We start from the raw sequence: 13,113 nt of genomic DNA on the forward strand, positions 1-13,113 counted from the left end.
AATAATGTTTATTGGGAAATGTTTATGGATGAGTGAATACATTGACTGTGACTGTGTTTTGAAGTAGGGCTCGATTGCTAATGAGAGACAGAGACACACGAGTCCTGGGGATATAAAAGAATGCGGAGGACTTTTATTTTACCTGCTATTTTTATATTAGTTGATTTTTATATTATTTTATACTTTTATATTACCTGCGAACTACCAGCTATTCACACTAATCAGTTTATTTAACAAATTAAACTAGTAAGGTAACACAGCACTGTTTCACTTGGTCTACACTATCATACTAAACTGTATTTGAGTGTGTTGAAGGTTATAATGTTGTTCTATGTGTTAGTTGGTTGGCTGTATGAGACTAGCAGCAAGCTAGATCAATATTAATATATCATACTGATCATATTCTAACATTTCATGATGTTGAGCTATATAACATTGATTAGTTTTATGTACATTTGCTCACCTGTCTAATAAAGCACTTGCAAGAGCGTGTCTCTGTCAAGTTGAAGTTAGTCGCGAAGCTCTCGGCATCTTGAAAACGCTAATATTGATTTCATTTGACATTGTATGACCTAACAAAGCCTCATTTTCTGAAATCACGTGACTTGGCCAGTTTAATATACACTTTGAAAAGATTTTAAACAGAATGTTGAATCTTTGTACCTTTTTATCATATAATGTTTTATTTGAAAAGGAATAAAGAGAAAAATCTGTCACATGGACTCTTTAATACACAGATAAAATACACAAAATATTACAGAAACAACTCTAAACTCATTTATTAATTACACATTGACTGTTTATTAATGTCACATGAATATAATCCATTACTTTCTGCAGAATGGAAACTCTGAAGATGTGTTTCATTTTTCATCAGTAGTTGTGATGTGGATGTGTCCAGCGATGGGACAAAAGCTGAGTAAAGTTTAGCTTGTGCTTCATCTTACTGTGGCGTCTTGCTGTGGCTACAACAGAAATAAGACACACATAAAACTACAAATGGTACAAATAATCTCAGAAAAAAAAAAAATACATTTCTGTCAGTGAATCAACTCATATAATCCATCTCGTAACAGAAAGAAAAGACTGTTTAGTATCTGACTAGTTGATTGACTACTGAGGACATTTAAAAAAAAAAAAAAATGAAACTGAGAAGACTTGAGAAACTTACAGACAGATTCTCATATTCAGAAGAGCCCGGCTGGTGAACAGCAGGTCTGGGATGGACAGTCTATGGGGAAAACACATTGATTATTGATTATCTGACTTTTGAATGAACAAACTCTTTTGTACATGTAGTTTTTGATATTTCTCTTACTGTGAGTGTGTCGTAGAGGTCAGATGATCTGGACTTGAGGTCAAGACCTGTATATGTGCCTTCACTGGGATCAGTTCTGGGATCAGTTCTGGGATCGCTCTACAGGGAAACAGAGAGAAGTGAAATCAGAGAGAAATGATTATCACCATTTTAAATTTTGAAGAAAAAAAAATGAATGTAAAAGATTTTAAATTGCTGCCATGACGATCAAAAGTGTAATCACTCCACAGTCTCTACTCATAAAACCATATACAAATCCTGAGTGTGTGTATATATATCCACAACATTCCCCATAATCCTTAGTTCAGACTCTCATCCATCATCACATTCACCTCTGTCTCATTACCTTGTTTACTCACCCTATAATAACCTGGTTTTCACATTCATTCTCTGCAAAGTCTTGTTTAGTGTTTGTACTGCAATTCTGAGCGTTCTGTCTTTTGATCTCTGCCTGTCCAGTTTCCTTTTTGCCTGTGTCCCCTGTGACCCTGTGTCCCCTGTGATCCTGTGTCCCCTATGACCCCTGTGACCCTGTGTCCCCTGTGACCCTGTTATTGTTTGGACTGATTACTGTCTTTTTTGACCTCTTGCCTGTTTTCTGGATTACGTCTTTGGATTACCCTCTGTTCTAATAAACTGCATTTGGATCCTCAACCTTCGTGTCTCAGAGCAGAATGTGACAATATATGTGTTCTACATGTACAAAGAAGCTGTTATTGATTTATTAGTATCATTCTGTGGTTTTGGCCATCTTACCTCATACTCGTGTATTGCAGATCTACAGTTCATCCTTTTCTTCTGACTGTTAAAAAGAAACGGAAACAAGCCATTTCATTGTTTTGTGTACAATTCAAAAGTACTTTTGCATTAGTCTAAAAGCAAATTATATTACTCTTTGTTGATACATATTTATTTACATTGTATACAGTATGATGGTGATCATGATAGTGAATATTGCACATGCCACTGTGATCACTACCCAGACGAGCCAACCAGCACCATGATGATCTGAAAGAGGGAGAATATCATAATTAAACCTACAAACTAAGAATGACACTATAACTGTCTTGAACCCTTTATAAAATAAAAGCTTCACCAGTGACAGTTACAGCGTCTGATCTCTGAGATCCATGTTGATTGTGAGCCTGACAGTAGAAGCGTCCACTCTGTAGTGCACTGAAACTCTGTCCAGATCCAACAGCTGAGGGTTCATTCTCCTTAAACCAGCTGAAGTTCAGAGCAGGAGGGTTTGAGTCACTGATGCAGTTCAGAGTCACTGAATCTCCCTCCACTATTACACCAGATCCATTCATCAACACTGAGACGCTCCTGGGAGGATCTAATAACAATTATTATTATTATTAATAAATTGAATTACAAATATTTTAAATTACTAATATGGACTTAATTTATCAAAACAGAAAATTTGCATGTTATGTTTTATAATAAACTCACACATGACGTTTAAAGTCACAGTATCAGAGTATTTCACTCCATGTTCATTGATGGCCTTGCACTTGTATTCTCCACTGTCATCAGAGCTGATCTTTGAGATGCTGTAGATTCCTCCAGATCCTACAAACGTTCCTCCTTTAATCCAGTTGATTTCTGCAGGAGGGTTTGAGTCACTGAAGCAGTTCAGGGTCACTGAATCTCCCTCCACTATTACACCAGATGGACTGATGGAGATCACAGGATTCACTGGAGGATCTACAGGAGAAACATATAGTATCACCCGTCACTCGCCCCACCAAAACACTTCTATTTCTGTTCTTACATACAGATGGTAGGGGCAGAATTTAGCATAAAAACATGAATCCATGGATCCTTGAGTCAAAAGGTCATGCCACTTATTAAGAAATATCCAAAACGAAAAAAAACAAACACTTTTTTCTGTGTGTGTGATAATCAGTAAATCGGTGCTGGATAGATTACTTACAAACTATAGTATAATTCCAAATTACATGACAACAATTGTAGTTAGTAAATATAATTGTTAGGTGTGGCTGTATAAAGCGCTAGTGATGTTCGGTTCTTGAACGAATTGTTCTTTTGAGCCGGTAGGAAGTAACCAGTCGAGCCGGTTCATTAATCAAACTGAATCAAACTTTAGTTCATGCTCAATAGGCGCTCTAGCGACAGACGTTAGAAGCTACAGTCTTTAGCCTCCTTGTTAGAGCGCCTGACTCTCACGCTGGAGACTAGGGTTTGAGGCCCGCACAGAGCAGGGCGAGTAGGACACGGGTGGAGGGGTCACACACAGTCCAAAGACATGCAGGTTATGTGCAATGGACAGTCAAAAATTGCCTGTGTGTGTGAGAGCCCTGTGATGGACTGGTCATCTGTCCAGGGAGCTTTCCCCTGCCACTGGACAGATGGCCAGGATCAGAACCGGATCAGAACCAAAAAAAAAAAAAAAAACTAAATTAAACATAACCCTAACAGTAATCTGTTACATTACACACATTGCCTTGTTTATCACATTAATTTGAATAAGATGCTTGGTATAAATACATATAATCAGTTACTACCCACACTCATAAAACGGATGTGTTAAAAACAACACAACCTGTGTTATATCTTAACACACCTGTGTGTCTAGTTAAGGACAACACATTTTGTGTTACTTTTAACTCAACCAGTGTGTTATTGTTCTTAACACAGTGAGTGTGTTAAAATATTTAACACACTAATGTGTCATAAATCACACAATTTGTGTCATAGATGTGCTATTTGTGACCAATTAAAACACTCTTAAAATGGATGTGTTAAAACAACACAACCTGTGTTATATCTTAACACACCTGTGTGTCTAGTTAAGGACAACACATTTTGTGTTACTTTTAACTCAAACAGTGTGTTATTGTTCTTAACACAGACGTGTGTTAAAACCTTTTACACACTAATGTGTTATAGTTACACAACTTGTGTCAGATATGTGTCACATGTGACTAGTCGGTGTGTATTTGCCAGAGTCACTTCCTGTGTTTTTACAACTGAGTGTTTGGATGAAAACTGAAACATATTGTTAACTTGTGTTTATGGAGTCCAGTGACGTTTAATAAAGAGTTTGTTTGAACATTTGGATGGTTTAGACATCATGAATTTGCTGTTTCTGCTGTTTCAAATGTGTTATAATAAACACACATTTACAACAATCAAAGAAAACTAATGTTAAAGAGTCAAGGGTCAAGAGCCCAAATAAAGCTGACACTAATCACGATTCTGGTGACTTTAAATGAAACATTCAATGAATCGTCAACACCAAAACCTGTTCATTCTCAATAAGAGCTTCTGTAGAGTCTGACAGAAATAAAGTTAATCTGGTTATTAATAACAAGTGAAAGCAGCATTTGAAAAAGACATTGAAAAAGAGGCATGATGTGATTGGCTGCAAAAAACACCTGTTAATCTTTAAGGTTTCATGAATTAAGATTTAATTTATTTATTTGAATATATTGCTTTATTTATTTTAGAGCATTTTATGGGATACCATATAAAATATACCTATAATTTTTTCATAAACACAAACTCTCCTCCACCCAGTGCTATTCTATCCAGAGTTACATTTTAACACACATCGTGTGTTAAAAATATACACAACACAACATGTGTCAAAATACCATCAACACATGCTGTGCGTTGTTTTTTAACACATCTCTTTTAAGAGTGTAAGAGTAGAATCTGCCATTCAGAATACATATGAGTGAGTCGCTCGAATGGTGGCAGCCGTGTTGCGCCTCCATCTTGAAAATACATTAGCCAAAGAGGGACATACCAAGCTTCGCCTTTCGCGCTTTTACACTCAGTGGCACCGTGACGAATGCGAGGAGGAGATTACTCGCGACTGTCGGCAGATTTGAAAGCCTGTTGAAGATGGAGGATCACGCCTATTCTCAAGGACATGTAGCAGAGTCGCCAAGGAAGCGAAAGAGAGAATTAAAACAACAACGCGACAGGCAAATCGTAGACAAGACCAAAGTCAATATCCTAGCATATGAGCGGAGTGGAGCGGTGAGAATCTCAGCTCATCGCTCACGGAACTGTTCACCCCTCCGCTCCCCCGCTCAAAGCTACATCAGGCCGCTCCGCTCATTATCGCTCAGTGCTCAACGCAATCCACTCAAATCGCCCCCGCTCGCTCCAAAAAAGGAAAAAACTCTACATGTATATCACTTTTAGCTTAGACCACAGCCTTACCTCCTAAAGAACTAATGAGCAACAACAACATTTTTAAAATAGAAATGTTTTATTTCAAATGACAAATTAGGCCTATGTAAGAAGGAATATAGCCTACACCAGGGGTCGGCAAGTAACTTTGGCCGCAGGACAATATTTTTTTTAGCCAGTAGATGGCGGGCCAGCTACACGGAGCAGGCCTATGGATACAAATTAAATACTCTTAATGAACTCTCTAGTAGCCTATAGGCTATCCAATCTTTTGTCAAGCAACATTGTCTTTATTTCCAATTTAAAAGATGAAAGACGACATTAAAAATTGCTACAAAAATGGTTATTCTGGTGTTTCTTTGTCTGTTTGCACCCGCAGTAGGCCTATAATCGTGGAATATGATGGGTCAGTGTATCATTCGTACAATCGTTTTTTCAAATTAAAACCAAAAATAAAAAAATGAAAAACAACTTGTTTTTCCATTATTTATTTAATGAAATAAAATGAAAAAACGAATAACGACGGATTTTCTGATTGTGTGCTCAGATCAAAAAATAGAAAAAATGAATTACTGGATTAGACAAATTTTAATTTTGATTTTTAATTTAACACCTTAGGCATATATCAATGAAATCATTTTAAACAGATCAAGTACTATTGTGGTAACAGATTACAGCCATTTTAATAAGGGTGTGAATAGCATTTGCTTACAGTCCGACTTTTGAACTTTATTACTTTTTTTATTATTTATTTGGGACACACACATACACACCTAAGGTTTAAGGAGGTCTGTGTGGGACTGTTTTTTCCATCCCGCTCCCACAAGGTTTTATTCAGCAACCGCTTAAAATACACTCTGTGTTCACCCGCTTTATTTCCCGACCTGACGGGTCCGCAAAATTTAGATCTCGTTTCCAGAATCTCACATTCAAATGTCTCTAACGGAAAGAGAGAGATTAAGTAGCCTTATAAATGCTATACAAAAATTGTGTTCGTGTCAATATAAATATTATTTTAACATTGTACTGTCAGCAGAGAAAAAAATGTCACAGAAAAAATTAATGAAATATAAATAACATAAATTAAATAGGACAAAGCCTATCACTCAAATTTCTAAGCAACATAAACGAAAACCATATTGCCCTACTGACAAATGAAGTAAGCTATTTTCTGCCAAACTATTTCAAACATCCTTGCAAAAAAGAAATGCTGTTGACTGACTATTAAGAAGGTTTCATCCAATCAGAGAGTCGTTTAATGTATGACGTGTGGCAGTGCCTAGTCAGTAAGAGACGAACGAAATATGAATGCTCCGATGCAGAAGATTAATATCTCATCTTTCCTTCAGTAGTGGTCTTATGTGAGCGAGTTAATGACAAGAATGTAAGTTGTTTATTTCCTTTTATCTTGTGATGTTATATATGCGTTTAAAGCAGATTTGTGTACTTTATTGAGTTATCACGAGCTCGTTTTTGCTCACCATCGCGGCAGCTCGCGCTAGCGCCTAAGCGCCAAGGTTCATCTTTTATGTTTAATATAAGTAATGCATGAGTACTTTCATAGTGTGAGAGATATCTCTGGATGGTGATTTATATGGTTATTTGCCTATATTTGTGTAAACATTGTGTTATGTGCTGTTTCCTATATCGGGTGTATATGTTACTGCCTGTAATGACACTATAATGGCGTCTCACATAACAACTAACTCCATGTGCGTCCCTTGAACGCCACCTTGTGGATTATCTAGGAACTGCAATAACTTTAATAATGTAACCAGTTCTATTGCCTTGGTGAATGTTATTGATCTAGCTGTATATCTAATATTATTGTTATTCTTTATTATTTTCAGACCACTTACTGTTACCACTCACTGTTACTATTCAACCTGAATCGAGAGTAAACTACAAACTCTGCTCCAAACTCTGAGTCGTATGTGTTCTTACCGACACACCAGTGCGGATACAAATCCACCTACTCCAGTAAAATACAGTCCTTAATTAATCCTTCATAACATTTGGTCCTTCGAGCCGGATGCTGTATCTACACTGGACTCATGATGTCAGAGGACCAGAATGCAGAGTATCAAGTTGAAGGAGCTCGCCCTAGACGTATAGTTCGTCAACCAGCCTACTTACAAGATTTCGAATTGCAGTATGCTGGGCTGCCTAGAGCTAATGTCCTTCTGCCTCAGTCTACACCGCGACCAAATGGGTCAGATGACTATCAACATGAAGATGAGGACAGGGATATTCCTATGGCCCATCCGCAGGCATCTATTTCTTATCATGATCAAAGAGAAAAGGCTGTTGGATCACCTGATTCATTAGAATCACCACGATTGGCTTTAGAGCCCTGGTACCTTACCACAGATTGTTGGAGTGAGAGAGATGAACGCAGCCCTCACCGGTATGGACGTTCCTTACCTCCTGATGTCCAAAACACAGTGCATGATCTGGAACAAGAGAATAGACATCTCCGTGCTACTCAGCTATCCATGAGGGAAGAGATCAGCCAACTTATAGAAATCCAGAAAAGTATGCAGCAGATGTTGTTAAACCAGTCGCAAAGCCAGAGGTCAACTCCTAAGCCTAATTCACAGTTCCAAGTATTAACCCCTCCAGTTCCTTTGCCTAGAGTTGCAAGCAGACAGTCAGAGTCTCCAGGGCCTACACCGACTCCTAGAGCCTTTCCAGTTCCAGCACCACGCCGCCTTTCTACATCTAAGAATACAAATCCTTATGTAGATACAGTCAGCTACGCACAGCATACTCCTCCAATGCAGCCTTACTCAAATGCCTTTGTTTCAGATAATGTGGCTGCTCAGATTCCCTCAGGCCCTGTTGACACTCACAGAGTTACGCGGGACACAAGGCAGCCAACAACAGTAAGGAGAGATTCTATCATCTACACACCACCTCCTCCTAGCTCCAGTCAGCCACATGTAGCACCAGCTAACTTTCCACGGATCCAGACTAACACTGCAAGACAGGAGATAATTTATAGAGGTCCACAGCCAACCATTCCAGATTTTACTCGTCGAGAGCCTGGTGAATTTGCCCGTCTCAAACTTGCCTTGAATAACCTACTACCAGATGAAGCTACAGAGCTATTCAAGTACCAAGTTTTGGTAGATCACCTAAAGTTAGCAGATGCTCGCCTCATTGCTGATTCCTTTTTAAATTCATCCACTCCCTACTCAGATACCATGGCAGCCCTCACTGAACGGTTCGGTCGACCTCACCAGCTTGCCCTGAGTAAAATTGCTGCCATTATGGATGCATCAAATATTCAGCCTGGCGACACTGTAGGCTTTGAACGCTTCGCTCTTCAGATACAAGCCTTAGTAGGATTCCTTAAAACATTAGGAACAGAAGGAGACATTGAATTACATTGTGGATCCCACGTGGCTCGACTTTTGTCCAAGCTCCCTCCAGAACAAAGAGCATCCTTCCGCAGGCACATGAGTTATGAACCTGGCTCAGTGTACACACTTCTTGATCTAGCTAAATGGCTTAATTTCGAATCCTGGTGCCAGGATCCAGAGAGCTTTGGTGGATATAAGCCCCAGAAAGATAGAGCCCGTTCCCGAGTGGATCAACAGAAGGAAACTAAAGCCAAGGTCAGACAGACTACAATCCTTCATGGCTCGAACGAATTATGTTCCTCAGTACCATCAGTGCCAACCAAGAGTCAAGGCAAAAGCTTTGCCTTCTGTCCATACTGTGACAGTAAAGAACATTATCTGAGTCAATGTGCCACATTCCAATCCTTAACCAAAGACCAAGTGATTGACTGGATTAAGACTAATAACAGATGCTGGAAGTGTGGACGTAACCATAGAGCTGCACAGTGTACCCTCAAGAAACTCTGCCATCTGTGTAATGGAAAGCACCTCCAAATCCTCCATGAGGTCAACTTTAAACCTGTGAAAGAAGGGACCTGTTTAGTTAGTTCAACTAGCAAAATGCTATACCTAGACCGTCCTCAAGGACTCAGCAGCGTCCTTCTGAAAGTGGTCAGAGTCATTCTGAAGCATAAGGGACAGAGCCTAGATACTTATGCTGTGCTTGATGATGGTTCTGAACGGACAATGCTATTACCAGCGGCAGCCCGGAGGCTGGGACTTACAGGCCAGGCAGAGGACTTAGCCTTGAGAACTATAAGGCAAGACATCACTAAGCTTTGCGGTACCTCAGTATCCTTTCAGATTTCAACTCCATCCCAGCCTGACAGGAGTTACAAAATAACGGGAGCCTTCACCGCAGAACTACTTAGCTTAGCTGAACATTCCTACCCTGTTGCAGACCTTCAGCGACGATTCCAGCATTTGAAAGGCTTACCTATACAGCCTATTCACAAAGCGTGTCCCCTGTTACTGATTGGAGCAGACCATCCTCACCTTATCACTCCGATTGAACCAGTTCGTCTCGGTCCACCTGGAGGTCCGGCAGCTGTCAAGACAAGGCTGGGTTGGACTTTACAAGGACCAACAAGAGTCTTCGGAGATAATGTGAAATCTCAACAGTGTCTGCACATTGCCATTAATCCCTCAATGACAGAGTTATTCCAGAATGTTGAGAGACTCTGGCAAGCAGACGTGATTCCCAATCGAAATGAGAAATCTGTCACGCGGTCTAAGCAGGACCAAGGAGCTCTTGACTTGCTCCAGTCACAGACTGTCAGAGTACTTATCGATGGCATAAGTCGCTATGCAACTCCACTCCTGCGTAAGAAGGATATGCCCATACTTCATGCTCCTATGGAGGCAGTACTTCCTAACCTTAGGAACACAGAGAAACGCCTGGAGAAAGACCCCAGTAAAGCAGCTGCCTACCAACAAGAGATAAAGAAATTAGAGACCTCGGGCTATGTTGTCAAACTCCCACCTGAAACAGCTAATTCGCAAAGAGAGTCATGGTTCATCCCTCACCACCTTGTGCAGCACAACGGTAAGAACCGTGTGGTCTTTAACTGTTCATTTGACTTTGAAGGCCATAACCTGAATAACTATCTGCTGCCAGGACCAGCCTTGGGCCCATCATTGTTAGGTGTATTCCTGCGCTTTCGTGAACATCCAGTGGCAATAAGCGGAGATATTAAAGGGATGTTCCATCAGGTTCGTCTCCTTCCGGCAGATAGGCATATTCTCCGCTTTGCATGGCGAGACTTGGACAGATCTAAACCACCGGACATTTATGAATGGCAAGTGCTACCCTTTGGCACTACGTGCAGTCCGTGTTGTGCCATTTATGCTGTCCAGCGACATGTTACAGATCATAGCACTCCTGATGACAATATCAGAACCATAGTAGAAAGGAATTTCTATGTGGACAATTGTTTGAAGAGCCTACCATCACCTCAAGAGGCAAGGCAGCTTGTAGACAAACTCTGTACCCTCTTTGCCAGCGGTGGCTTCGAACTGCGCCAGTGGGCATGTAATGATCCCAGTGTGGTTGACCACCTACCGACAGAATTGAGATCCAGCAGTACCGAATTGTGGCTATCTCAAGATCGTACCGATGTGCAAGAATCCGCATTAGGTTTAAGGTGGCACTGCAAATCAGATCTCCTTGGATATAAAACTCGTCCTGTCAAGTCTGGACCATGTACCCTTCGACACGTTTACAAGGTACTTGCAACCCAGTACGACCCCCTAGGCTTCATACTCCCATTTACCACTCGGGCCAAAGTTTTAGTTCAGAGATTATGGGACAAGCAACGAGAATGGGATGACCCAAATCTACCTGATGACCTTTTGAGATCCTGGAAGGAATGGGAGGGAGAACTCCCTACGTTAGCAAGTATTTCACTTCCCCGCTGTGTCACATCTTCAGACATTAATCACTCCCACAACACCAGACAGATTCACATTTTTTGCGACGCTTCCGAGCAAGCTTATGGATCTGTCGCTTACCTACGTACTGAGGATGACAGTGGTCATGTCCAGTTAGCCTTTATACTAGCAAGATCCAAGGTTGCCCCGAAACGACGTCTGACCATCCCTCGACTAGAGCTGTGTGCTGCCCTGAATGGTGCCCAATTAGCCAAACTCTTGCAAACTGAGCTCACCCTAAAGATCAATACAGTGACACTTTGGACAGATTCCACCACTGTTCTAGCCTGGCTCAACTCCGAATCATACAGATTCAAGGTGTTCGTTGGAACCAGGATAGCCGAAATTCAAGATCTGACTGCAGAATGTTCCTGGCGATATGTGGATTCCAGCAGTAATCCAGCGGATGACCTCACCAGAGGTAAAACTCTTTCTCAGTTATCAGTGCCCAACAGATGGAGTCAGGGACCATCATTCCTGTTTGAGTCTGAGTCAGTATGGCCTGCCACTCCTCCCATACAACCACCGGAAATCAAAACAGAGCAGCGTAAAGGAATCTTCTGTGGCCTTATGACAGAAGTGGTTGTTCCTGACATTCCTGACCCTACCACACACAACACCTGGAATGAGTTAGTAGAGGCCACAGTTCAGGGGCTAAAAGATACAGGACCACCATCAGCAGTGGACTACCAAACTGCAGAATGGTATATCCTGCAGAAATCTCAAATTGATTGTTTTCCAGATGAATACAAATTGCTAAAAGCTGGTAAATCTGTACCTTCCACTAGTCGACTACTTGCTCTTGCCCCAGAATTTGATGACTCTTGTCAGCTTATAAAAGTTGGTGGCCGTTTACGTCGAGTTGAAGGACTAGAGATGTCAGTTATACACCCTGTAGTCCTTGACCCACATCACTGGGTTACCAAGTTACTGATCCAAGACTTTGATAGTAAACTCTGCCATCCAGGACCTGAAAGAGTCTTCGGAGAGATAAGGAGAAGCTTTTGGATACTGAGAGGACGAGAAGCTATACGCAAACAACAACATTTGTGCAAAGACTGTCAAAAATGGAAGAACAAACCAGTTATTCCACGAATGGCAGATCTACCTCCAGCTCGACTCAGACTGCTCAAACCCCCATTCTACAGTACAGGCATGGACTGTTTCGGGCCATTCCAAATTAAGATTGGCAGACGATGTGAGAAAAGGTGGGGAATCATCTTTAAGTGTCTCACGACACGAAGCGTTCATCTAGACCTCCTTACAGCCATTGATACTGATTCCTTTCTGATGGCCTTGAGGAGGTTTATAGCTCGCCGTGGCACACCTCGCGAGTTATATTCAGACAATGGCACTAACTTTCACGGAGGACAGAGAGAGTTGCAAGAAGCCTTTGCATCGCTTACTCCACAGATCCAGCTACATTTGGCTAAACAAAAGATTTCTTTCCACTTTAATCCACCTGGAGCCCCACACTTTGGAGGTGTGTGGGAAAGAGAAATTAGGTCGGTCAAGACTGCTCTTCGCATCACAGTCAGCTCCCAAGTCGTAACTGAGGAAGTTCTCCAAACAGTCCTCATTGAGGTGGAGGGAATGCTTAATAGCAAGCCCCTGGGTTACACTTCCAGCAACGTAGCCGACCTTGACCCTGTTACACCAAATTATTTGCTGATGGGGCGGCCAGATAGCTCACTACCACTCGTAGTTTATCCTGCTACAGAGCTCATGGGTCGAAGAAGGTGGAAGCAGAGTCAGGTTCTGGCCGATCAGTTCTGGTCAAGTTTCATCCAG

General features: G+C 41.2%; 1 protein-coding gene across 2 annotated transcripts in view; it reads right to left on the reverse strand.

The window, feature by feature from the left end:
- Positions 1-688: 688 nt before the first annotated feature.
- Positions 689-13,113, reverse strand: part of LOC311077704 (B-cell receptor CD22-like) — a 68,593-nt gene continuing 56,168 nt past the window's right edge. The window contains exons 5-11 of one of the 2 annotated variants that reach the window (XM_084106302.1): positions 2,774-3,028; positions 2,415-2,657; positions 2,236-2,326; positions 2,075-2,120; positions 1,319-1,417; positions 1,172-1,231; positions 689-965 (exon numbers count right to left, since the gene is read on the reverse strand). In XM_084106302.1, the coding sequence (XP_083962428.1) occupies positions 939-965; positions 1,172-1,231; positions 1,319-1,417; positions 2,075-2,120; positions 2,236-2,326; positions 2,415-2,657; positions 2,774-3,028 (821 nt within the window). In that variant the 3' untranslated portion in view covers positions 689-938. The remainder of the gene's footprint in view (positions 966-1,171; positions 1,232-1,318; positions 1,418-2,074; positions 2,121-2,235; positions 2,327-2,414; positions 2,658-2,773; positions 3,029-13,113) is intronic. The other variant, XM_084106300.1, reaches the window with a different exon arrangement.

Source organism: Abramis brama (assembly GCF_963993115.1).
Source record: "Abramis brama genome assembly, chromosome: 2".
NCBI lineage: Eukaryota > Metazoa > Chordata > Actinopteri > Cypriniformes > Leuciscidae > Abramis > Abramis brama.